Source organism: Mytilinidion resinicola (assembly GCF_010093595.1).
Source record: "Mytilinidion resinicola strain CBS 304.34 unplaced genomic scaffold BDZ99scaffold_5, whole genome shotgun sequence".
Lineage (NCBI taxonomy): Eukaryota > Fungi > Ascomycota > Dothideomycetes > Mytilinidiales > Mytilinidiaceae > Mytilinidion > Mytilinidion resinicola.
In genome coordinates, this window is record NW_022985441.1 from 1,720,803 (window position 1) to 1,736,156 (window position 15,354).

Sequence of the window (15,354 nt, forward strand, 5' to 3'; positions counted from 1 at the left end):
GCGCATACTCAAAAAGAGACTTGCACGTCATGTCCCTTTATCCCCCACGCTTCATCGGTCTTCGACTGGCCCGCGTAGCAATTCTGGAGCGCGAGCTCTTCCAGGGTGTCATTATGATCAATCAAAAAGTAGACCAGCTCTGTATTGAAGAAGATGTGCTCTAAATGGAGCGAAGTAAGATACGGGAGACGGGTGTTGTCAAGCAGTATAACAGAAGCACCCAGTATCTCGCGCCCTGCCGCATGCCGCCGCACCCTCGAAAAAGACAAAATTACGCACAGCGGCCCAGCTTTGTCCGCCGCAATCCTCAAACGCTTTGGTCGCGGTCAAATGGTCCAAGAAGAACACTGGAAGCCGCGCGCAGAAGTTCGTGTAACTGCTCACCGCCCCACTTGCCCATGATTGAAAGATGGAAATCCTCAATCTTGCCGAGGGAAGTGTGGAAGGTCTGGAGGCGCCAGAGGGAAACGCATATCGGGGGATAGCCTTGAGACGAAGGGTTTTGATACGATAGTCCTAGTTCCTAGCAACCGCGCGATACGTCGCAGCTAAGATGTTCCTCCACTTTGCCTCCCTTGACTGCAATCCTCATCTGGAAACACCGTATCACGCAATTAACAGGTAGATGAATGATATCACACATAATCCAATAGCTCTTTGGTGATTGAGATACCGCCCTTTCCCCCTCGCGGGCGTGTACATATAGTTCTACAATTCCTTTCTCATCCACCCTCTTCAATCATCCCCTCCCCAATTCCAAAGCGGGAAAAGCAGCGCTTGAAAAGATAACAAGAGAGACATTACGAGATTAGAGCATTAGAGAGCGTCTGTGCATATGCAACGGGAAGAAGACCAAGCCATCCACCTGCCTGTCCGTCCTTCTGGCCGTCCTTGTGTAGTGCTGTTTGCGCGTAGCCGTGACATAAAAACTCAGAACACGGACTGAACCGCTCTTTGCTCTTCCTGCGCCGTTTGTATTCCATTCCCCTCGATCCATTCGTTGCCTGTGCCCTCATCAGGGCTCCGAGACTGGTATGTGTAAAATAACAAAGAGATAGCTTTCCCACCGACATTGATATGTTTGCCGAAAGACAAAATTAAGAATTAAGGTGCTCAGATGAGAGCCGCGCGGATTGAGAATAGAATCGCTAATCATGTGAGAAACGCCAACGCTGGAAACGACTCCATAGCAATGGAAAGACGAGAAAGTCCCTTTTTGCCTTCTGAGAAGGAGATGAGTATATGCCACAAAATGGACAATGGAAAGTGCGGAATAAAGAAAACACATGGGCCCTCCTCATTGGGGACCGGGTATATCAAATCAAAATCAAAACGTAAATATGGTTGGTGAGGCCTCGCGGTAGTAGATGTCTGGAGATGTCCATCTAAAGGTAACGCAAACGATGTTCTATGCTGCGATGGAGTCAACTGATAGAGTCGTGATGTTTAGGTCCGGGCACGTCGGCTCGAACACCAAGGTTGAGACTTGGAGACATCATGAGGCTAATTGTCACCTGAAATCGCGTGGGCCTTGATTGGCGAAGATGTAGTTCTTCGGTTGCGTGTCGAGTTGTTGCCGACGTGGTAAGTTGGCCTCGCCCACGGGCTGAGGTGGCGAGTACTCATGCACATAGAACTCAGGCATGGTGGAATTCGGTTGACCTTGGTGGTTCTCCTGCGATGTAGTCGGCATGTAGTCCTTGTTGTAGAAGTTGTAATTAATTTGGAGATCGCCAGCGACATTGCCAGGTTGGACCGGGTACTGCATATGCAGGTTGTCCATGTAAGCATGATTGGTGTCCGGTAACGAAGGTCGTCTGAAGTGCGACGGTTTGGGATGCATGAGAGTCAGGTCATTCGTCGAGTGATATTCGCTAGGCATCTGTGGGGGAGCCATGACTGTCCGAGAGAAGCATTGCTGCGTGGCGGGAGCTGACTGCGGTGGCGTGTCCCTGTACAGTGGATTGTTGCTGAATCGGCTGTGGTTCAGCTGCCCCAGATCTAATGGAGTGCTAGGGGGGGAACCACCATTCGAATAAATGCCGGCTGGCTGTGGCTCTGTCGACCAATTGACATTGAGGCTTTCTGGCGTACTATGCTCCGGCATAGGCTGCTGGCTTCGAATGACAGTGTTGCTTTGCCAGTATGGGAATCTTGCCATCTCGTTTGGTGTTAATGGCGTAGGAGGCGCCAGACTACCGGAGGGTCCAATCGTACTTGCAAAACCAGAGGCCGTTCGGGCAAATTTAGGTGACGCAGCAGCCTCGGCAAAGGTGAAGTTGAGCGGCGAACGTTGAGCCGATCCGGGCGCAGACTTCTGAATACGACCCGTATTGGTTACACCTGTGGACCGGATGCGGCGGAGGGTGTGGTCAGCACTTGTCTGGCTCGTCCCAGGAGACGCAGGCATGCCACTGGAATACGAGGCACTCCTGAGGGTAGTTGGGTTCAGCGCTGCGGGTCGCCGTTGTCGTCGCGATGCAATGGTCGATGGCTGGTTGGGCTGCTTGAAGCCCTCTGTAGACCCCTGTCTGCTCTGGATGCCAACCGAGTTCAGAGACTCGGTCAGGGCCGTCGTGGATGAGTTCCGGCGAGCGTACATGTCCTCGCTGAAGGCGTTTGGTGGCTCCAGATCTGCGTTGTTGGGATTGATCTTGTGCTCGTTTTGCTCTGGAGACGATAGGATGGCCTGTGCGGACGCATTGGCGTGTTGGTAGAACTCGTGTTGCTGGAATGGCTGACTGGTCCAAAGTGGCAGCATCTGCTCAGACGCTGACGCCTGGGGAATGTTGCCGTACGAATGATCGAAAGGATCATCGCGCTGGTTTGCGGGCGTGATGTCGGCTGAAGAATGGTGCTCGTCAGTCCAATTCGAATACAGCGAAGCAACAGAAGTCACAGACGACATGGCATTGGGGCCAGACGACTGCGCTGTGGATGACGATTGCGCACCAGAGTACGGAGATGGCTCAGAAGACAGGGAGCCGGAGCTCTCGACTTTCGGCGCAGATGTGGTGGTCGTGAGATTCGCGTATTCGAAGTTGCTGTAATCCAGGCCATTCGAGTATATATCATTGGCTGCTCCCATATCCTGAGGAATAGTAGAGGCAAGAGGGAAGTGAGCGTCATTTTGATACGAGTGGGGCAGTCCAGTGGTGTCGTAGGAATAAGCGGCATCCTGCGAGGGCATTTGCGGCGCGCTGTGCATGTACGACCCCGCTGCTGCTGCCATGAGCGACTGCATGACGGCGTTCGTGTTGTCCACATAGGACGCTCCCCGGTCCGTCTCAGGAATGGAGCGGAGCATGTGCATGTCGTAGCCGGGGTGGAGAGGTATCTGCGCGCCGAGCGGCTCCAGTGCCGCCGATCCCTCGATGCTATCGACAGGGAGGCATGTAGGGCTGATGTCAGCCGCGTAGCAGTCCTGCTGGGCGGTTGCTTGCGGGTACGGCTGTTGCTCGGGGTGCTGCGGGAACTGCGCGGTGGTGATGGGCACGGGGTTGGCGCCGTACATGTTCATGTTCATGTTGAACTGGCTCATCTGCTTCTTCAGGTCCTGCTTCACCTTTGCTCTGCGGTTCTGGAACCAGTTCTACGCGTGTCAGCAGGGCCACGGCACCCGGGCCAGAGATGCATGATACATACGTTGATCTTGTCCACCGGCACGCCGAGCGTCTCGGCAAAGCCCTTCTTGGTGCTGGTGCTCGGCTTGTGCTGCTGCTGGAAGTGCGCTTCGAGGATGTCGTGCTGCTCCTTGGTGAGCCGCGGCTTCACGTCGCCGCACGCGGGCGCAACGAGCTGCGGGTGCTGCTTCTGCCCGAACTCGTGCTTCATCGCGCCGTTGGGGAGGCGGGCGGGGCCCAAGTTGTGAGCACTCGGGCCCTCGCCGTCGGTCGTGAAGGCGCGCATCGAGGACCCGAACTGGGCCATCCTCGACGGCTCCGCGAGGCGGTAATGATGGAGGCTCGGGAGACGCGGCGGGCGACGCGGTCGGCTCGAGGTCGCGAGGTCTGCGGCGAGGGGGCTGTCGGCGGTTTGCAAGGCTGGCTCAGCACGGAGGAGCGGGCGCAGGAAAGCGGAGCGGAGCGGGGCGTCGGAGGCGGGCAATGCGGACTATAACGAGTGACTGGGCTACAACATCGAGGCCGAACGAAGGAGGGATGCTGGAGCGAGCGAGCGTGCGTGCGGCGGAGAGTCGATGATGGTGTCGGGACGGCGTCAGGTCAGGAGAATCGGGCTGGGCGTTGCACTTTACTTGAGCGCCCGGCAAGCGACGCCCAGGGCCCCGACGTGCGGGAGCTCGTCGATTGGCCGGCGCCTCCAAGACAGACGGCCAGGCGTGCAGCTCCGCGACCAGCCCAGCGACCAGCCCAGCGACCAGCCCAAAATAACACCCCACGCAGGACGATGCGCCTCCTCGCAGGCCTCTGGCCCGGCGTGCACTCAGTCAGCGTCTGCTGCGACTGGCACGGGCGGCCTGTGACTTGCGGCCTGCACCGCACCGCCAGGGCCGACGCAACTCTGCTCGCCCAAGCTCCCGCGCGCTGCTCCACGACCTGGACGGCCGCCGTGCGAAGGCCGCCCTGTCCTCTGCCCGTCCCTCGCGCTGCTGATTCGCCGGCGCGCGGGGCGGGCGGCTGATCCGCTGGGCTTGGGTGCAATAGGGGCATGATGGGCATGGCGGACGCTCTCCTCACGGCCCCTTCCGTGCCTCTGGCAATCGCTGCTGCAATCGCGATGCTGCCACGCTGCCACGCTGCCACGTCCGCGCGGGAGATCGCACCATGCCCTCTTCTCGCATCACCACCGGCACCAGCCTCCGCACAGAGCACGCCGGAGAATTTCGACCAGGCCGGGCGCTGTGCTGAGACGGCCGCCCACGACACCCACGACACCCACGACACCAGCGCCGCCGCCGCCGGCCAGCCCGTCCCCCAGCGCGTCCCCCAGCGAGCCTGGTCCTGCGTGAGGCTGCCGCCCGCTACTGTAACCGCTGTTCCTGACCCCGGCTTTGCTGCGAGCCGCGACTCGTCGGTGCTGAGGCTGCTCGTCACCCATCCAGCACCTCGGCGAGCTGGACGACGATGCCATGGGCCGCCCGCGAAGCGCCTCACCACCCGCGAGCAGGCCAGACTCTGCCCGCCTGGGCCGGCCGCCGCTGTTCCTCCGCTGTGCCACTGTGGCCGGTCCGTTGCGGGCGCGAAGCTGCACCTCCCAGGGGCATGCAGCGCCTCCCGTATGGCTCTCGGAAGGGCCGCGGGCTGCTGGTATCAGTCACCATCGTACCTTGCAGCAGCCAGACCTCGCGCCGCCGCCGTCCTACCAAACCATCCTGCAACCGACGATGAACTGCTCCACGCAAGGTCTGCCGTGCCTCTGCCGTGCCTCGCAGGCGCACCGAGTAACCGTTACCCCAAGCGCTGGAGAGCCAGCCGTCGTGGTCTGGGGAGGTGACAGGCCGGCGACGTCGTGATAGCCAGGCGCGAGTCCGCCAGCTGATGCCACGCCGGCAAGGCATTGGTTGCACCGCGTGGAGGGACTGACTCTCATGATGCCCTCTATTTGATATCCCCTTTGCAGCCGTTGCTTCTTGTGACCGATCGCTGTCGGGGCGGGTTGATCGTAATCTTTCCGTCGAAACCGCCGTCACACAGAGGCCCTCACGCTGCCAAAAGTAAGGAGAAGCATTCGGATCATCGGCCGTATGACGTCGGCCATGCGCTGTAACCTGTGACCGTTCTAGAAACCTTCACGGTATGGCGAGAAACTCGTACTCCTGAAGTTGTCCATGCGATGCAACACACCTATTCGACGATAAGAAGGCCATGCGAACACTCCACCCATGTGACTTGGTCGTACCGATGTGTCGACCACGTCGAATGAGAGCCATGCCCGGGGGACGTGGAATGCTGAGGTTCTGATTCGATCTAAACTCCATCAATCATGCCCTGTACCGCGAGACATTCTTTAAGGAAACATGTATCTACGCTGGATTGGGTACTGCGAACAACACCGTGCAATGCAAGTTGACTTGGACACCACCCTCCAGGCTTCACGTCCGCCAGACCAGCGCGTCGGAAATCTGGATCCTCGCCTCTCTCGTGCTCTTATCCCATCCGATGAGCTTCACACTGCGCATGTCTTGCACGATCCAGTCGGCGCCGGCCTCTCTGAGCTGTTCCAGCGTGTGCGTTGTCGCCAGAGCCACGACTTTGAACCCTGCAGCTTTGCCAGCTCGCACGCCTGCGGGTGCGTCTTCCAGTACCAGCATCGAAGCATCTCGCGGCACGTCGAGCCTAGATCGGCCCAGCTGGTAGCATGCAGGGTCTGGCTTCCCGTGCTCGACGTCCTCCGCCACTACAAGGTTCTTCGGACGAGCCAAGTTCATAATATCGAGCCAGCCGTTCACCAAAGGCCTCGTACCTGAAGTCACCACTGCCCAGGGAACAGAACTCTTCTCGAGTTGCTGGAGTAATTCCCGGGCTCCCGCAATCTCCACAGCGTCGGCTCCAAATTGCTTCGGGATCAGTCCTTCAATGTGGCTGACGTCTACCAAAACACCATTAAAGCCGCACCCAGAATCGGGGGAAGAAGTGGACTGACATTCCCAATTCGCCAGCTTGGGCTCGTAGATCTGGAGAGTATCTATCGATCTCCGCCCGTGCGATGTAGCTAGAATAACGTTTGGATCGACGCCGAGCTCATTTCCTATCCTGACGACATGAGCGAATGAGGTCACCGGCGTTGGGGGACCAGTACTTCTGCCAATGCTTGACTACCGCATCCGTCGAATCGATAATGGTTCCATCCATGTCGAAAAGCTGGAGTTGGTAAGATTCTTGTGGCCTATAGCGTGACTTGAGCCACATACCAGCCCATTGAAAGAGTGCTCTTCCGCAGGTGCGGAGAAGGTCGGTTCTATGCTCCCCATCGTGCAAAACAAATCTGATTGGAGCCTAATTTAAAATGAGTGTGGATGTCTTTTATGGTCAACATCCATGTAGAAGGCGAGTGATAGAGAATGATACTTGATCCGATGCACGTGGGGCACTACACTTCCTTGGGTAACCTACCCGCCTTTTTGAACTCGTAAATTGAGTTCGCTTACCCTGCCCCTCACGACTTTGTTGCCGTTCGTACTGTGCCAACGTTATCTCAAATGCTTCATGTGCATAACCTGAATGGGATGTGGTGACGCGGGCTTCTCTCAAAAACACCTGATAAACAAGGTCCCAAGTCCTTCAATGCTACTTGAAACAGTACCAGGGCCGGCCATGAGTCTGGGCACAGAGTAATACATCTGGAGTATCACTGAGGGAAACCAAGTTTCATGCAACAGCATCTAATAGAATTGCGTCTATATTTTAGAAATACCATGAGGGCACTAGCAGTGGCGGACGAGTGTGCACGGACCTATAAGTTGTCGTTGTATCTTAATGAGATATTCTTTTCACCATCATATATCCCTTGTAAAAGGCTACGGAACTTACTGCTGTGAAGCACTCCCGTAGTTCATGGAGACAACTATCATGTGACGGTCACTAGGAAAAAGTGGCACAATAAATATGCTGATTTTGGTGGTCTAGTGTGCCACTTTCTTCGTGCCCCGCGTGAGGTCAAGCCCCAAATGCCCTGGTTGGACGCAATTTCTCACCGCCCTGAAATCTTGGCACATCACTTGAATTTTCGAGAATCACCGCGACCAGACATCCAACACACAGCAACGATGCCGAAAGTTGGAAGTAAGCGCCCTACGATATCTATTCTACCTATCTCATAATGCTAACCTATATTTAAAGAACCCACCTCGAAGCGTGTGCCTGTTCGGCTGCGACACAATATCCAAAAAGCAGGTGCTGCGAAACAGCGCAAAGCACGAAAGCTTGCGAAGAAGGTATGCAGATATATGCAAGCCAAGAAAGCATCCATTGACAATCAAACAGAACCCCGAATGGCGCTCGCGACTCAAGAAGGACCCTGGAATCCCCAACCTATTCCCGTATAAAGACAAGATCCTGCAGGAAATTGAGGAGAAGAGGAGGCAGAAGGAAGACGAGAATGCGCGACAGAAGGATCTTGCAAAGGCTCAGAGGCTAGGTACTGCTGTAGCGGATACAGAAGCTACTGAGGGCTTAGAGGAAAATGAGGAAGATGAGGATGCGTTGTATGAACTCGGCACGGATGAGGAAGACTCCATGCAAGTGGTATGTTCAGATGTCCCACTTTCAGGTCCACCATTAACTCTATAGGACGATTCGGATGCCAATCCAATGGCAGCATTCGTAGCTTCCGCATTAGCACGCGCCGCAGAGCATGACAAGGCAAATCAGAGCGACAGCGCTGATGAAATGGATGAGGATGACGAAGAGGGCTGGGCTGGCATTGATGACAACGCTGCTGGTGTTTCTAACTCTTCCACTCGCAAGGACTCCTCAATGAAAGCTTTCCGGAAGGAGTTCGAAAAAGTCGTAGACGCCGCAGACGTCATTCTCTACGTCCTAGACGCCAGAGATCCTGAAGGCACGAGGTCGAAAGAGGTTGAGCGCATGATCACTGCTGCTGATTCTGGTAACAAACGCCTCATGTTTGTGCTGAACAAGATCGATTTGGTACCTCCACCAGTGTTGAAGGGCTGGATGATCCATCTCGGCAGATCATTCCCCACGCTACCACTCCGAGCATCGAAACCAGCGCCGAATGCTCGGATATTTGACCACAAACATTTGACGATCAAGGGGACTTCAGAGACTTTATTCAAAGCACTCAAGTCCTTTGCAGAAGGAAGACAGCTCAAGCGCGCAGTTTCAGTGGGCATACTTGGTTACCCAAATGTTGGAAAGAGCTCCGTCATCAATGCTCTATCCATGAGACTCGGAGGGAGAGCCGGGGCATGCCCTACGGGGGCTGAGGCCGGAGTTACTACAAGCATGCGGGAAGTCAAACTGGACAACAAGTTGAAGCTCCTCGACTCGCCTGGAATTGTACAATCACGCTCAGTCGACACCTCCAAAACTAGCAAGATTGAGGAACACGCTAGGCTGGTCCTCCTCAACGCCGTACCGCCCAAAGAGATCCAAGACCCGGCTCCAGCAGTGACCCTGCTCCTCAAGAGACTTTCCTCGTCACCGGAGCTGTTTGCGAAGCTTTTGGACGTCTATGGTCTACCACCACTGATGTCTACCAATGGCGATCTGACTACGGATTTCTTGGTCCAAGTGGCGAGGAAGCGAGGACGTTTAGGGAAAGGTGGAGTGCCGAATCTTCACAGCGCGGCACAGACAGTCATAACAGACTGGAGAGACGGTAGGATCCAGGGCTGGATGGATCCTCCCGTACTACAAATTGCTCCTGAATCGACTGTGCCTGCTAAGGCTGGGGAAGCGGCTCCCGTGGGCGACCGAAAGGAGATTGTCAAGGAGTTGGCTGCTGAGTTCAAGATCGAAGGTCTTTGGGGCAATGGGTCTGATGATGCGGTTGATACCATGGAAGTATGATGATGCCTTGCTCTACGGAAAAGCATGGTCAGAGGCGTTGGAGTCTTGGTGCATTTTGTCCAACGTGACTATGGGATCACTGTATTTACGACTCTCGATGACAGAATCGACCATGGTACCATCTACTAATCGGCTTTTGAAGACGATATTATTGCGCATTCTTCTGTTCAGTGCCATTCTAAACAGAAGTTGTATTTGCATACATGCCTCCTTCCAGCTTCAGGGTTCTAGAAGCTAACATCAACGTCCTGTCGAATGATTAATTACTCAAAAAAATCTGAATGACTTGCGATATCGGCCTCCGTCTTAGCATTTTGTAAGTGAGATCAGGCAGGTCTGGAGCAAAATCGCGATTCGAGGCTCCGATATGGCGCAGCTCTCTGTAGCTTTTTACCCCACTCAAGCTGAACCGACGAAAGCCGCATCTGACGCACGGTTCAAACGGCTTAAGTATTCACAATATCCACTCTGGTTTGCTCCTACAACACCTTTAAAAGTACGCTGCTTGCCTTGCCATTGTATCAATTCAATCCGTCTTCTGTATTGCGAAATGTCTTCCTCTAAAGGCTTACAATCTCTTGTACAGATCAATCGGTGTGCCCTCCAAACTTCATCACTCGCCACGAGATCGCAAAAAAGAACCATGGCCTCTATTGCAAACTTCAAGGTCCCGACAGTCAACAATGAGCCCAATGTAAGCATATGGTCTGTTTGTCATGAAAAAACATTAATGTTGATATTTGCTCCCAGAAACACTATGCCAAAGGTTCTGAAGACAGGCAGAAGCTTCAGGATGCTCTTGCAGCTCTGAAGCAGCAAACACCTCTTGAAGTGCCAATCGTAGTAGCCGGGAAGCAAGTAAGTGAACTCTGTTCTCCCATATCTCAATTTCCTGGGTTGACCATCCGTAAGATCAAAGGCTCCTCCGTCCTGACGCAGCACAACCCCGCATCTCACTCTGACGTCGTGGCCAAATACTCCAACGCCAGCCCCGAAGAAGTCAGCACAGCTATTGAAGCTGCTCTGGCAGCAAAGTCATCATGGGAATCACTACCGTTTGCAGACCGGGCTGCTGTCTTCTTGAAGGCTGCAGATTTAATCTCTACGAAATACAGATATGAGATCATGGCTGCCACTATGGTAGGACAGGGCAAGAATGCATGGCAGGCAGAGATCGATGCTGCTGCTGAGCTTTGCGATTTCTTGAGATTCAACGTCAAGTATGCTGAGGAGACTTATAGTCACCAGCCGGCTCACAATTCACCGGGTGTATGGAACCGCGTCGAATATAGGCCTCTGGAAGGCTTCGTCTACGCCGTCTCACCCTTCAACTTCACAGCCATCGGTGCCAACCTCCCTGCAGCCCCTGCCTTGATGGGTAATGTTGTAGTGTGGAAGCCCTCTCCTTCCGCTATCGCCTCCAACTGGCTCATATACTCTATCTTGATGGAAGCTGGACTACCTCCAAACGTCATACAATGGATCCCTGGTGATGCTGCGGAAGTTACCAAGACGGTTCTCGCACACAAAGAGTTCGCAGCTCTACACTACACCGGTAGCACAGCCGTCTTCCGCTCTCTGTATGGCAAGATTGCAGAAGGCGTCGCAGCAGGCAAATATCGCGGCTACCCTCGCATCGTGGGCGAGACCGGTGGCAAGAACTACCACCTCATCCACCCCAGCGCCGACGTCGACAATGCCGCCGTCAACACAGTACGTGGAGCTTTCGAGTATCAAGGCCAGAAGTGCAGCGCCTGCTCCCGCGCCTACGTCCCCTCGTCCGTCTGGGACGCCTTCAAAACCCGCCTAGTCTCCGAGACCGAAGCACTGAAGGTCGGGGACCCATTGGACTTCTCTAACTTCATCGGCCCCGTGATCCACGAGGCCTCCTTCAAGAAGCTCTCTTCCGTCATCGACGAAGCCAAGAATGATAAAGAGCTTGAGCTGCTGGTTGGTGGCAAGCACGACTCGTCCAAGGGCTACTTCATCCACCCCACCATCTACAAGACCACGAACCCGAACCACCCCCTCCTATCCCGCGAGCTCTTCGGTCCCATCCTCGTGGTCTACGTCTACGATGACAACACCGCTCCTGTTGACGCTTTCGAAAGCATCATCAAGCAGATCGACTCGACATCCGAGTACGCGCTGACCGGCGCCATCTTCGCCAGTGACAGGGAGGCAGTGCGATACGCCGAGGACGCGCTCCGCAACTCTGCAGGCAACTTTTACATCAACTGCAAATGCACCGGTGCTGTTGTTGGTCAGCAGCCATTCGGAGGCAGCAGGGCCAGCGGTACCAACGACAAGGCGGGCAGCGCGAATCTGTTGAGCCGCTTCGTCAATCTGAGGGCCATTAAGGAAGAGTTTGTGTCTACGGACAAGGTTACGTATCCCAGCAACGAGGTGTAGAGTATGATGGGTTCTTTTAGAGTTTTTAGTCATGTTTAAGCGGGACGAAATTGGAAATGGAGATTAAGGGTACGGATATGGTGTATTGGCATGGGTATTTGCATGATTATGAAGAGGGGTTTATTTGTGAATACGTATCCTAGGGATAGGAAAAGTTAATGTGATCTAATGAGACCTGAATTTTAAAGATGGCTGTGGACGAAGGAGCGAAGGGGAGTGTGGTTGTAACTACAGTTCCTCACCATAAGTGAGTTCCTTACTGTCTTAAACTTAACCCGCAAAGCGTATACCGAGAGTATTTTACCCCGAGCTGTCATGACCATCCTCCGAATCTTTATCTTTATTGGAAGAACAGCCGTCGTGCGATTACTCGTTGAGAGCGTCAAGCTCACCCCGACCGAGAGAGTGGTAGTTTATCTCCGCCCATGTCATGCCTTGCGCCCATTCCCGAATGTCATCTAATCCAAACGGAGGCTCTGATCTTTCCATAATGTCGACGCCTTTGCCACGCTTCACTATCACCAGCATTTCCTTCTTATCGGCCAAAAGCGCATTGTCCGCCTGCAACCCAAACCTTGGATAATCTTCCTCCAAAGGTATCTCTTGCTCGAAGAGCTCATGAGTGGCCAACTCCGTGACAGATCCAGGTGTGTCGGGCTGAGTCGAGCGGTAGATTGTCACAGTAGGCTTGGAGTCTGCACCGTCGCGTTCGGATAGGATGCTGCTCCAATTGCTCGGCTGAGGCTTGCGCCTATACATGTCCTGGTCCCACAACTGGCATGTCTTGAAACCGAGCATGTCGGAATAGCTGGCGATGTAATGAAGCTCTTTCCAGCCGTTTCCATTCTCGATCAGGCCGCTGAGAGCTGCGTAGGCGCTAGCGCCATCAGAACTTTGATCTACAGTAGTTCTCATAGTAAGAACATCTAGACGTAGTCCTGGAAGAAGCTTGAGCACCATAGCGGGCTTATAGTACACTGCGTTTTCGTTCCTCTCGTACGCGCCGTCGACGTAATGAACTGGCTTGAGCATCAAATCGTACCCTGGCATACGAAGGCGACGGATCCTAGATAGCGTAGTTGGAGGTAGTGAGAGGAGAGTATTGAGCATCGATTCGACTGACGGGAAATCAAACAGCGCTAGACCGGGCCATAGAGGTGCGGCCTCTCGATTGATCTGACTGCAAGTACGGAGTATCGCTAGGCCTTCCTTCTGCTCCCCCCAAAGTCGCTTGTGAATCGTTAACGTGGTTGAGCTGAAAAGATGGTCGTAGATTTGATTGCGCAATTCGCCCGGAAGCTGCATGAGTCGGCTCGAGGAAGGCTGCACTGCTATGGAAGATTCGTCGGGGACATCGTAAAGTTTCTTGGAGCGCTTTCTGGGGTGCGGCATGATGGCAGGCGTTGGTGCAAGAAGGACAGGTGTGCGATGTGTGTTGAGTGGGGAGCGAGAATACGCGCTGTTCAACGTAACACAAAGGCAGGGTCCTAAGTTTGCTTTAAATCACACGTCATTTGTAAGCCATTTGAGGTGATTTTCCTATATGTAATGTGGGAACCACGCGCATATGTGAACGACTATTATCTTGGGAAGTTTTGGAGCACAGTTAGCGGTAGTGAGGGAGTTCTGTCGGCTCTGTGGGTTACTCCATACTTTCAGCATCCGAAGCAGGTATGTTGTGTTGGATACATGCCTGTGTACACTTGGTTGTCACCGTTTGAGGTCATTAGAAACATTTTCACGATTCTAGACGACATATAAGTGAATCATTTTGGGCGACCTGACAGCTTGCCAGGCCACCTCAGATGACGGTACGTACCACTACTCACCACCCATCTTCCCGCCAAAACCAGGACACATCCCGCCCAGGACATAGCCCATTGATGACATTGCCTCGTCTTTAAGAAGGCCCATCTACTCGGTCCTGTCCCATTCAATGTCGTCCACATGGTTGTAGCTGTCAATCCGGGCATTTTCTTTGAGCTTCCATCTGCCAGAAGAACCCTCGTTGTCCTCATCAGACTCATCGTCTTCGTCCGAGAGGTAAAAGTCGTCCTTGTCATCGAGATAGTCGATGCACTGGCGTCTAATCTCTGCCCACGTCATCCCATACGCCCACTCCCGAATATCGTTCGTTCCAAATGGAGGCCTTGATCGCTCTGCAATGTCAGCCCCCTGGCCCCGCCTCGCTATCACTAGCAACTCTTTCTTTTCCGCTAGAGGAGCCGTGTCTGCTGCCACCCCGAATTTCGAGCTGTCCTTCTTCCGGGGGACCGACTGCTCGAAGAGTTGGCGAGTACGGGGATCGATGACAGAGCCAGATACGCTGGCTTGAGTGGAATGGTAGATCGTGACTGTAGCTTTGGTGGAGCCCACCATGGAGTCACGCTCGAGTAGAGCTGCCTTCCATGTGCTAGGCTGAGGCTTACGCCAATATGGATCCATCATGAACATGTCTAGCTTAGCGAAACCCAGCATCTTGGAGTTGGGTGTGATGAAGTGCAACTCCTTCCAGCCATTGCCGTGCTTGATCAATCCGTCGAGAGTGTCGTAAGCAATGTCTCCTTCAGCAGGCCCAAGAATGGTGAGAGTATCTAGACGCAATTCGGGAAGAAGCTTGAGTGATTCGGCGAGTCTGTAATAAACGTCGACATCATCGCCGACTGGCTGTAGCATCAAAGTATGTCCTCGCGTACGGACGTAGCGTATTTTCGATAGGGTTTCTGTAGGCAACGGAGAGAATTTATCGAGCAGAGCCTCGACATGTTCGAAATTGAATAGAACCAGACCAAGCCAGAGAGTTGCAGCCTCTCGATAAACTTGACGGCAAGTACGGAGTATCGCGAGAGAGTTCGGGGCACTCTTCATCTTTATATTTGTGATACGGCCGGTAGATCGATCGCCATACGTGAGCCGAGTGGAGCTGAACAGATGGGCGTAGATTTGGTTGCGCAGCTCGCCAGGAAGTTGCATTAGGCGGCTTTCCAGTTGCGGGTCTGCGAGGGGAAGCTGTGGCTCTTGGGGGGCATTGTGAGTCTTCTTGGCCTTCGATCTCTTTTTCTTTGAGCTGTTCTTGGAGTTCTTGGGGCGCGCCATGATGGTGGACGTGCCGGTGTGAGGGTTGTCTGTTTAAGGCTCTCGATCCGCGCTAGTGTCCGCGCTAAGCCAAATCACAGTTATGAAAGTAAACGAGCGTGTCGCCGACTGTGGTGACCCAGTGACTTTATCGACCGTTCAAATATGTCTTGTTTAGACCTTTAAAAGTGGGCCGAAGCACCTATGATAGTGGCAAGAAAGCATACACAGACCTGGGGCAAGGCATTGCACGAAGCGCACACCGGGGTGAATGTGAAGAGTCCGTGCGGCCCTTTCGTCCCTCATTTGTGTCCGCGCCGTCCGCCTCTACACAGACCTACTATTGCTAGTGTGCTTAAAGAAGTCTGGGGCT

At 54.1% G+C, this 15,354-nt stretch overlaps 7 protein-coding genes across 7 annotated transcripts; 3 read left to right on the forward strand and 4 right to left on the reverse strand.

The window, feature by feature from the left end:
* Window positions 1-1,510: 1,510 nt before the first annotated feature.
* On the reverse strand, window positions 1,511-3,834 carry BDZ99DRAFT_486657 (uncharacterized protein; the record flags this gene model as incomplete). Its single annotated transcript, XM_033722792.1, has 2 exons — window positions 1,511-3,592; window positions 3,646-3,834. 2 exons carry the CDS (start codon window positions 3,832-3,834, stop codon window positions 1,511-1,513), a joined length of 2,271 nt encoding a protein of 756 aa, XP_033580376.1.
* A 903-nt stretch (window positions 3,835-4,737) lies between these two features.
* Window positions 4,738-5,454, forward strand: BDZ99DRAFT_517675 (uncharacterized protein; the record flags this gene model as incomplete). Its single annotated transcript, XM_033725201.1, has 1 exon — window positions 4,738-5,454. One exon carries the CDS (start codon window positions 4,738-4,740, stop codon window positions 5,452-5,454), a length of 717 nt encoding a protein of 238 aa, XP_033580377.1.
* A 160-nt stretch (window positions 5,455-5,614) lies between these two features.
* BDZ99DRAFT_438555 (HAD-like protein) lies at window positions 5,615-6,985 on the reverse strand. The gene is made up of 4 exons (XM_033717625.1): window positions 6,872-6,985; window positions 6,760-6,821; window positions 6,604-6,713; window positions 5,615-6,549 (listed from the first exon to the last, which is right to left on the reverse strand). Exons 1-4 carry the CDS (start codon window positions 6,929-6,931, stop codon window positions 6,053-6,055), a joined length of 729 nt encoding a protein of 242 aa, XP_033580378.1. The 5' UTR covers window positions 6,932-6,985; the 3' UTR covers window positions 5,615-6,052.
* A 711-nt stretch (window positions 6,986-7,696) lies between these two features.
* BDZ99DRAFT_412144 (uncharacterized protein) lies at window positions 7,697-9,735 on the forward strand. Its single transcript, XM_033716647.1, has 4 exons — window positions 7,697-7,742; window positions 7,800-7,894; window positions 7,944-8,204; window positions 8,250-9,735. The coding sequence occupies exons 1-4, from the start codon at window positions 7,727-7,729 to the stop codon at window positions 9,492-9,494; spliced, it is 1,617 nt and encodes a 538-aa protein (XP_033580379.1). The 5' UTR covers window positions 7,697-7,726; the 3' UTR covers window positions 9,495-9,735.
* A 252-nt stretch (window positions 9,736-9,987) lies between these two features.
* On the forward strand, window positions 9,988-12,233 carry BDZ99DRAFT_438561 (delta-1-pyrroline-5-carboxylate dehydrogenase 1). The gene is made up of 3 exons (XM_033717626.1): window positions 9,988-10,188; window positions 10,245-10,352; window positions 10,407-12,233. Exons 1-3 carry the CDS (start codon window positions 10,045-10,047, stop codon window positions 11,904-11,906), a joined length of 1,752 nt encoding a protein of 583 aa, XP_033580380.1. The 5' UTR covers window positions 9,988-10,044; the 3' UTR covers window positions 11,907-12,233.
* Window positions 12,090-13,351, reverse strand: BDZ99DRAFT_255638 (uncharacterized protein). Its single transcript, XM_033713734.1, has 2 exons — window positions 13,030-13,351; window positions 12,090-12,972 (listed from the first exon to the last, which is right to left on the reverse strand). The coding sequence occupies exons 1-2, from the start codon at window positions 13,296-13,298 to the stop codon at window positions 12,273-12,275; spliced, it is 969 nt and encodes a 322-aa protein (XP_033580381.1). The 5' UTR covers window positions 13,299-13,351; the 3' UTR covers window positions 12,090-12,272.
* A 139-nt stretch (window positions 13,352-13,490) lies between these two features.
* Window positions 13,491-14,994, reverse strand: BDZ99DRAFT_460660 (uncharacterized protein). Its single transcript, XM_033719432.1, has one exon. It carries the CDS (start codon window positions 14,580-14,582, stop codon window positions 13,821-13,823), a length of 762 nt encoding a protein of 253 aa, XP_033580382.1. The 5' UTR covers window positions 14,583-14,994; the 3' UTR covers window positions 13,491-13,820.
* Window positions 14,995-15,354: the final 360 nt, after the last annotated feature.

What these genes read in the sequence shown, in the direction of transcription:
- BDZ99DRAFT_438555 (XM_033717625.1), bottom strand. Translation starts at nt 6,931, where the DNA reads ATGGGGAGCATAGAACCGACCTTCTCCGCACCTGCGGAAGAGCACTCT. An exon ending in AGCACTCTTTCAATGGGCTG is followed by an intron (nt 6,822 to 6,871) that starts GTATGTGGCTCA and finishes TACCAACTCCAG; the next exon opens with CTTTTCGACATGGATGGAAC. An exon ending in CAAGCTGGCGAATTGGGAAT is followed by an intron (nt 6,550 to 6,603) that starts GTCAGTCCACTT and finishes GTGTTTTGGTAG; the next exon opens with ACGTCAGCCACATTGAAGGA.
- BDZ99DRAFT_412144 (XM_033716647.1), top strand. An exon ending in CACGAAAGCTTGCGAAGAAG is followed by an intron (nt 7,895 to 7,943) that starts GTATGCAGATAT and finishes ACAATCAAACAG; the next exon opens with AACCCCGAATGGCGCTCGCG. An exon ending in AGGAAGACTCCATGCAAGTG is followed by an intron (nt 8,205 to 8,249) that starts GTATGTTCAGAT and finishes TTAACTCTATAG; the next exon opens with GACGATTCGGATGCCAATCC.
- BDZ99DRAFT_438561 (XM_033717626.1), top strand. Translation starts at nt 10,045, where the DNA reads ATGTCTTCCTCTAAAGGCTTACAATCTCTTGTACAGATCAATCGGTGT. An exon ending in CAGTCAACAATGAGCCCAAT is followed by an intron (nt 10,189 to 10,244) that starts GTAAGCATATGG and finishes ATTTGCTCCCAG; the next exon opens with AAACACTATGCCAAAGGTTC. An exon ending in TCGTAGTAGCCGGGAAGCAA is followed by an intron (nt 10,353 to 10,406) that starts GTAAGTGAACTC and finishes ACCATCCGTAAG; the next exon opens with ATCAAAGGCTCCTCCGTCCT.
- BDZ99DRAFT_255638 (XM_033713734.1), bottom strand. Translation starts at nt 13,298, where the DNA reads ATGCCGCACCCCAGAAAGCGCTCCAAGAAACTTTACGATGTCCCCGAC. An exon ending in CTAGCGCTGTTTGATTTCCC is followed by an intron (nt 12,973 to 13,029) that starts GTCAGTCGAATC and finishes TACGCTATCTAG; the next exon opens with GATCCGTCGCCTTCGTATGC.
- BDZ99DRAFT_460660 (XM_033719432.1), bottom strand. Translation starts at nt 14,582, where the DNA reads ATGCTACAGCCAGTCGGCGATGATGTCGACGTTTATTACAGACTCGCC.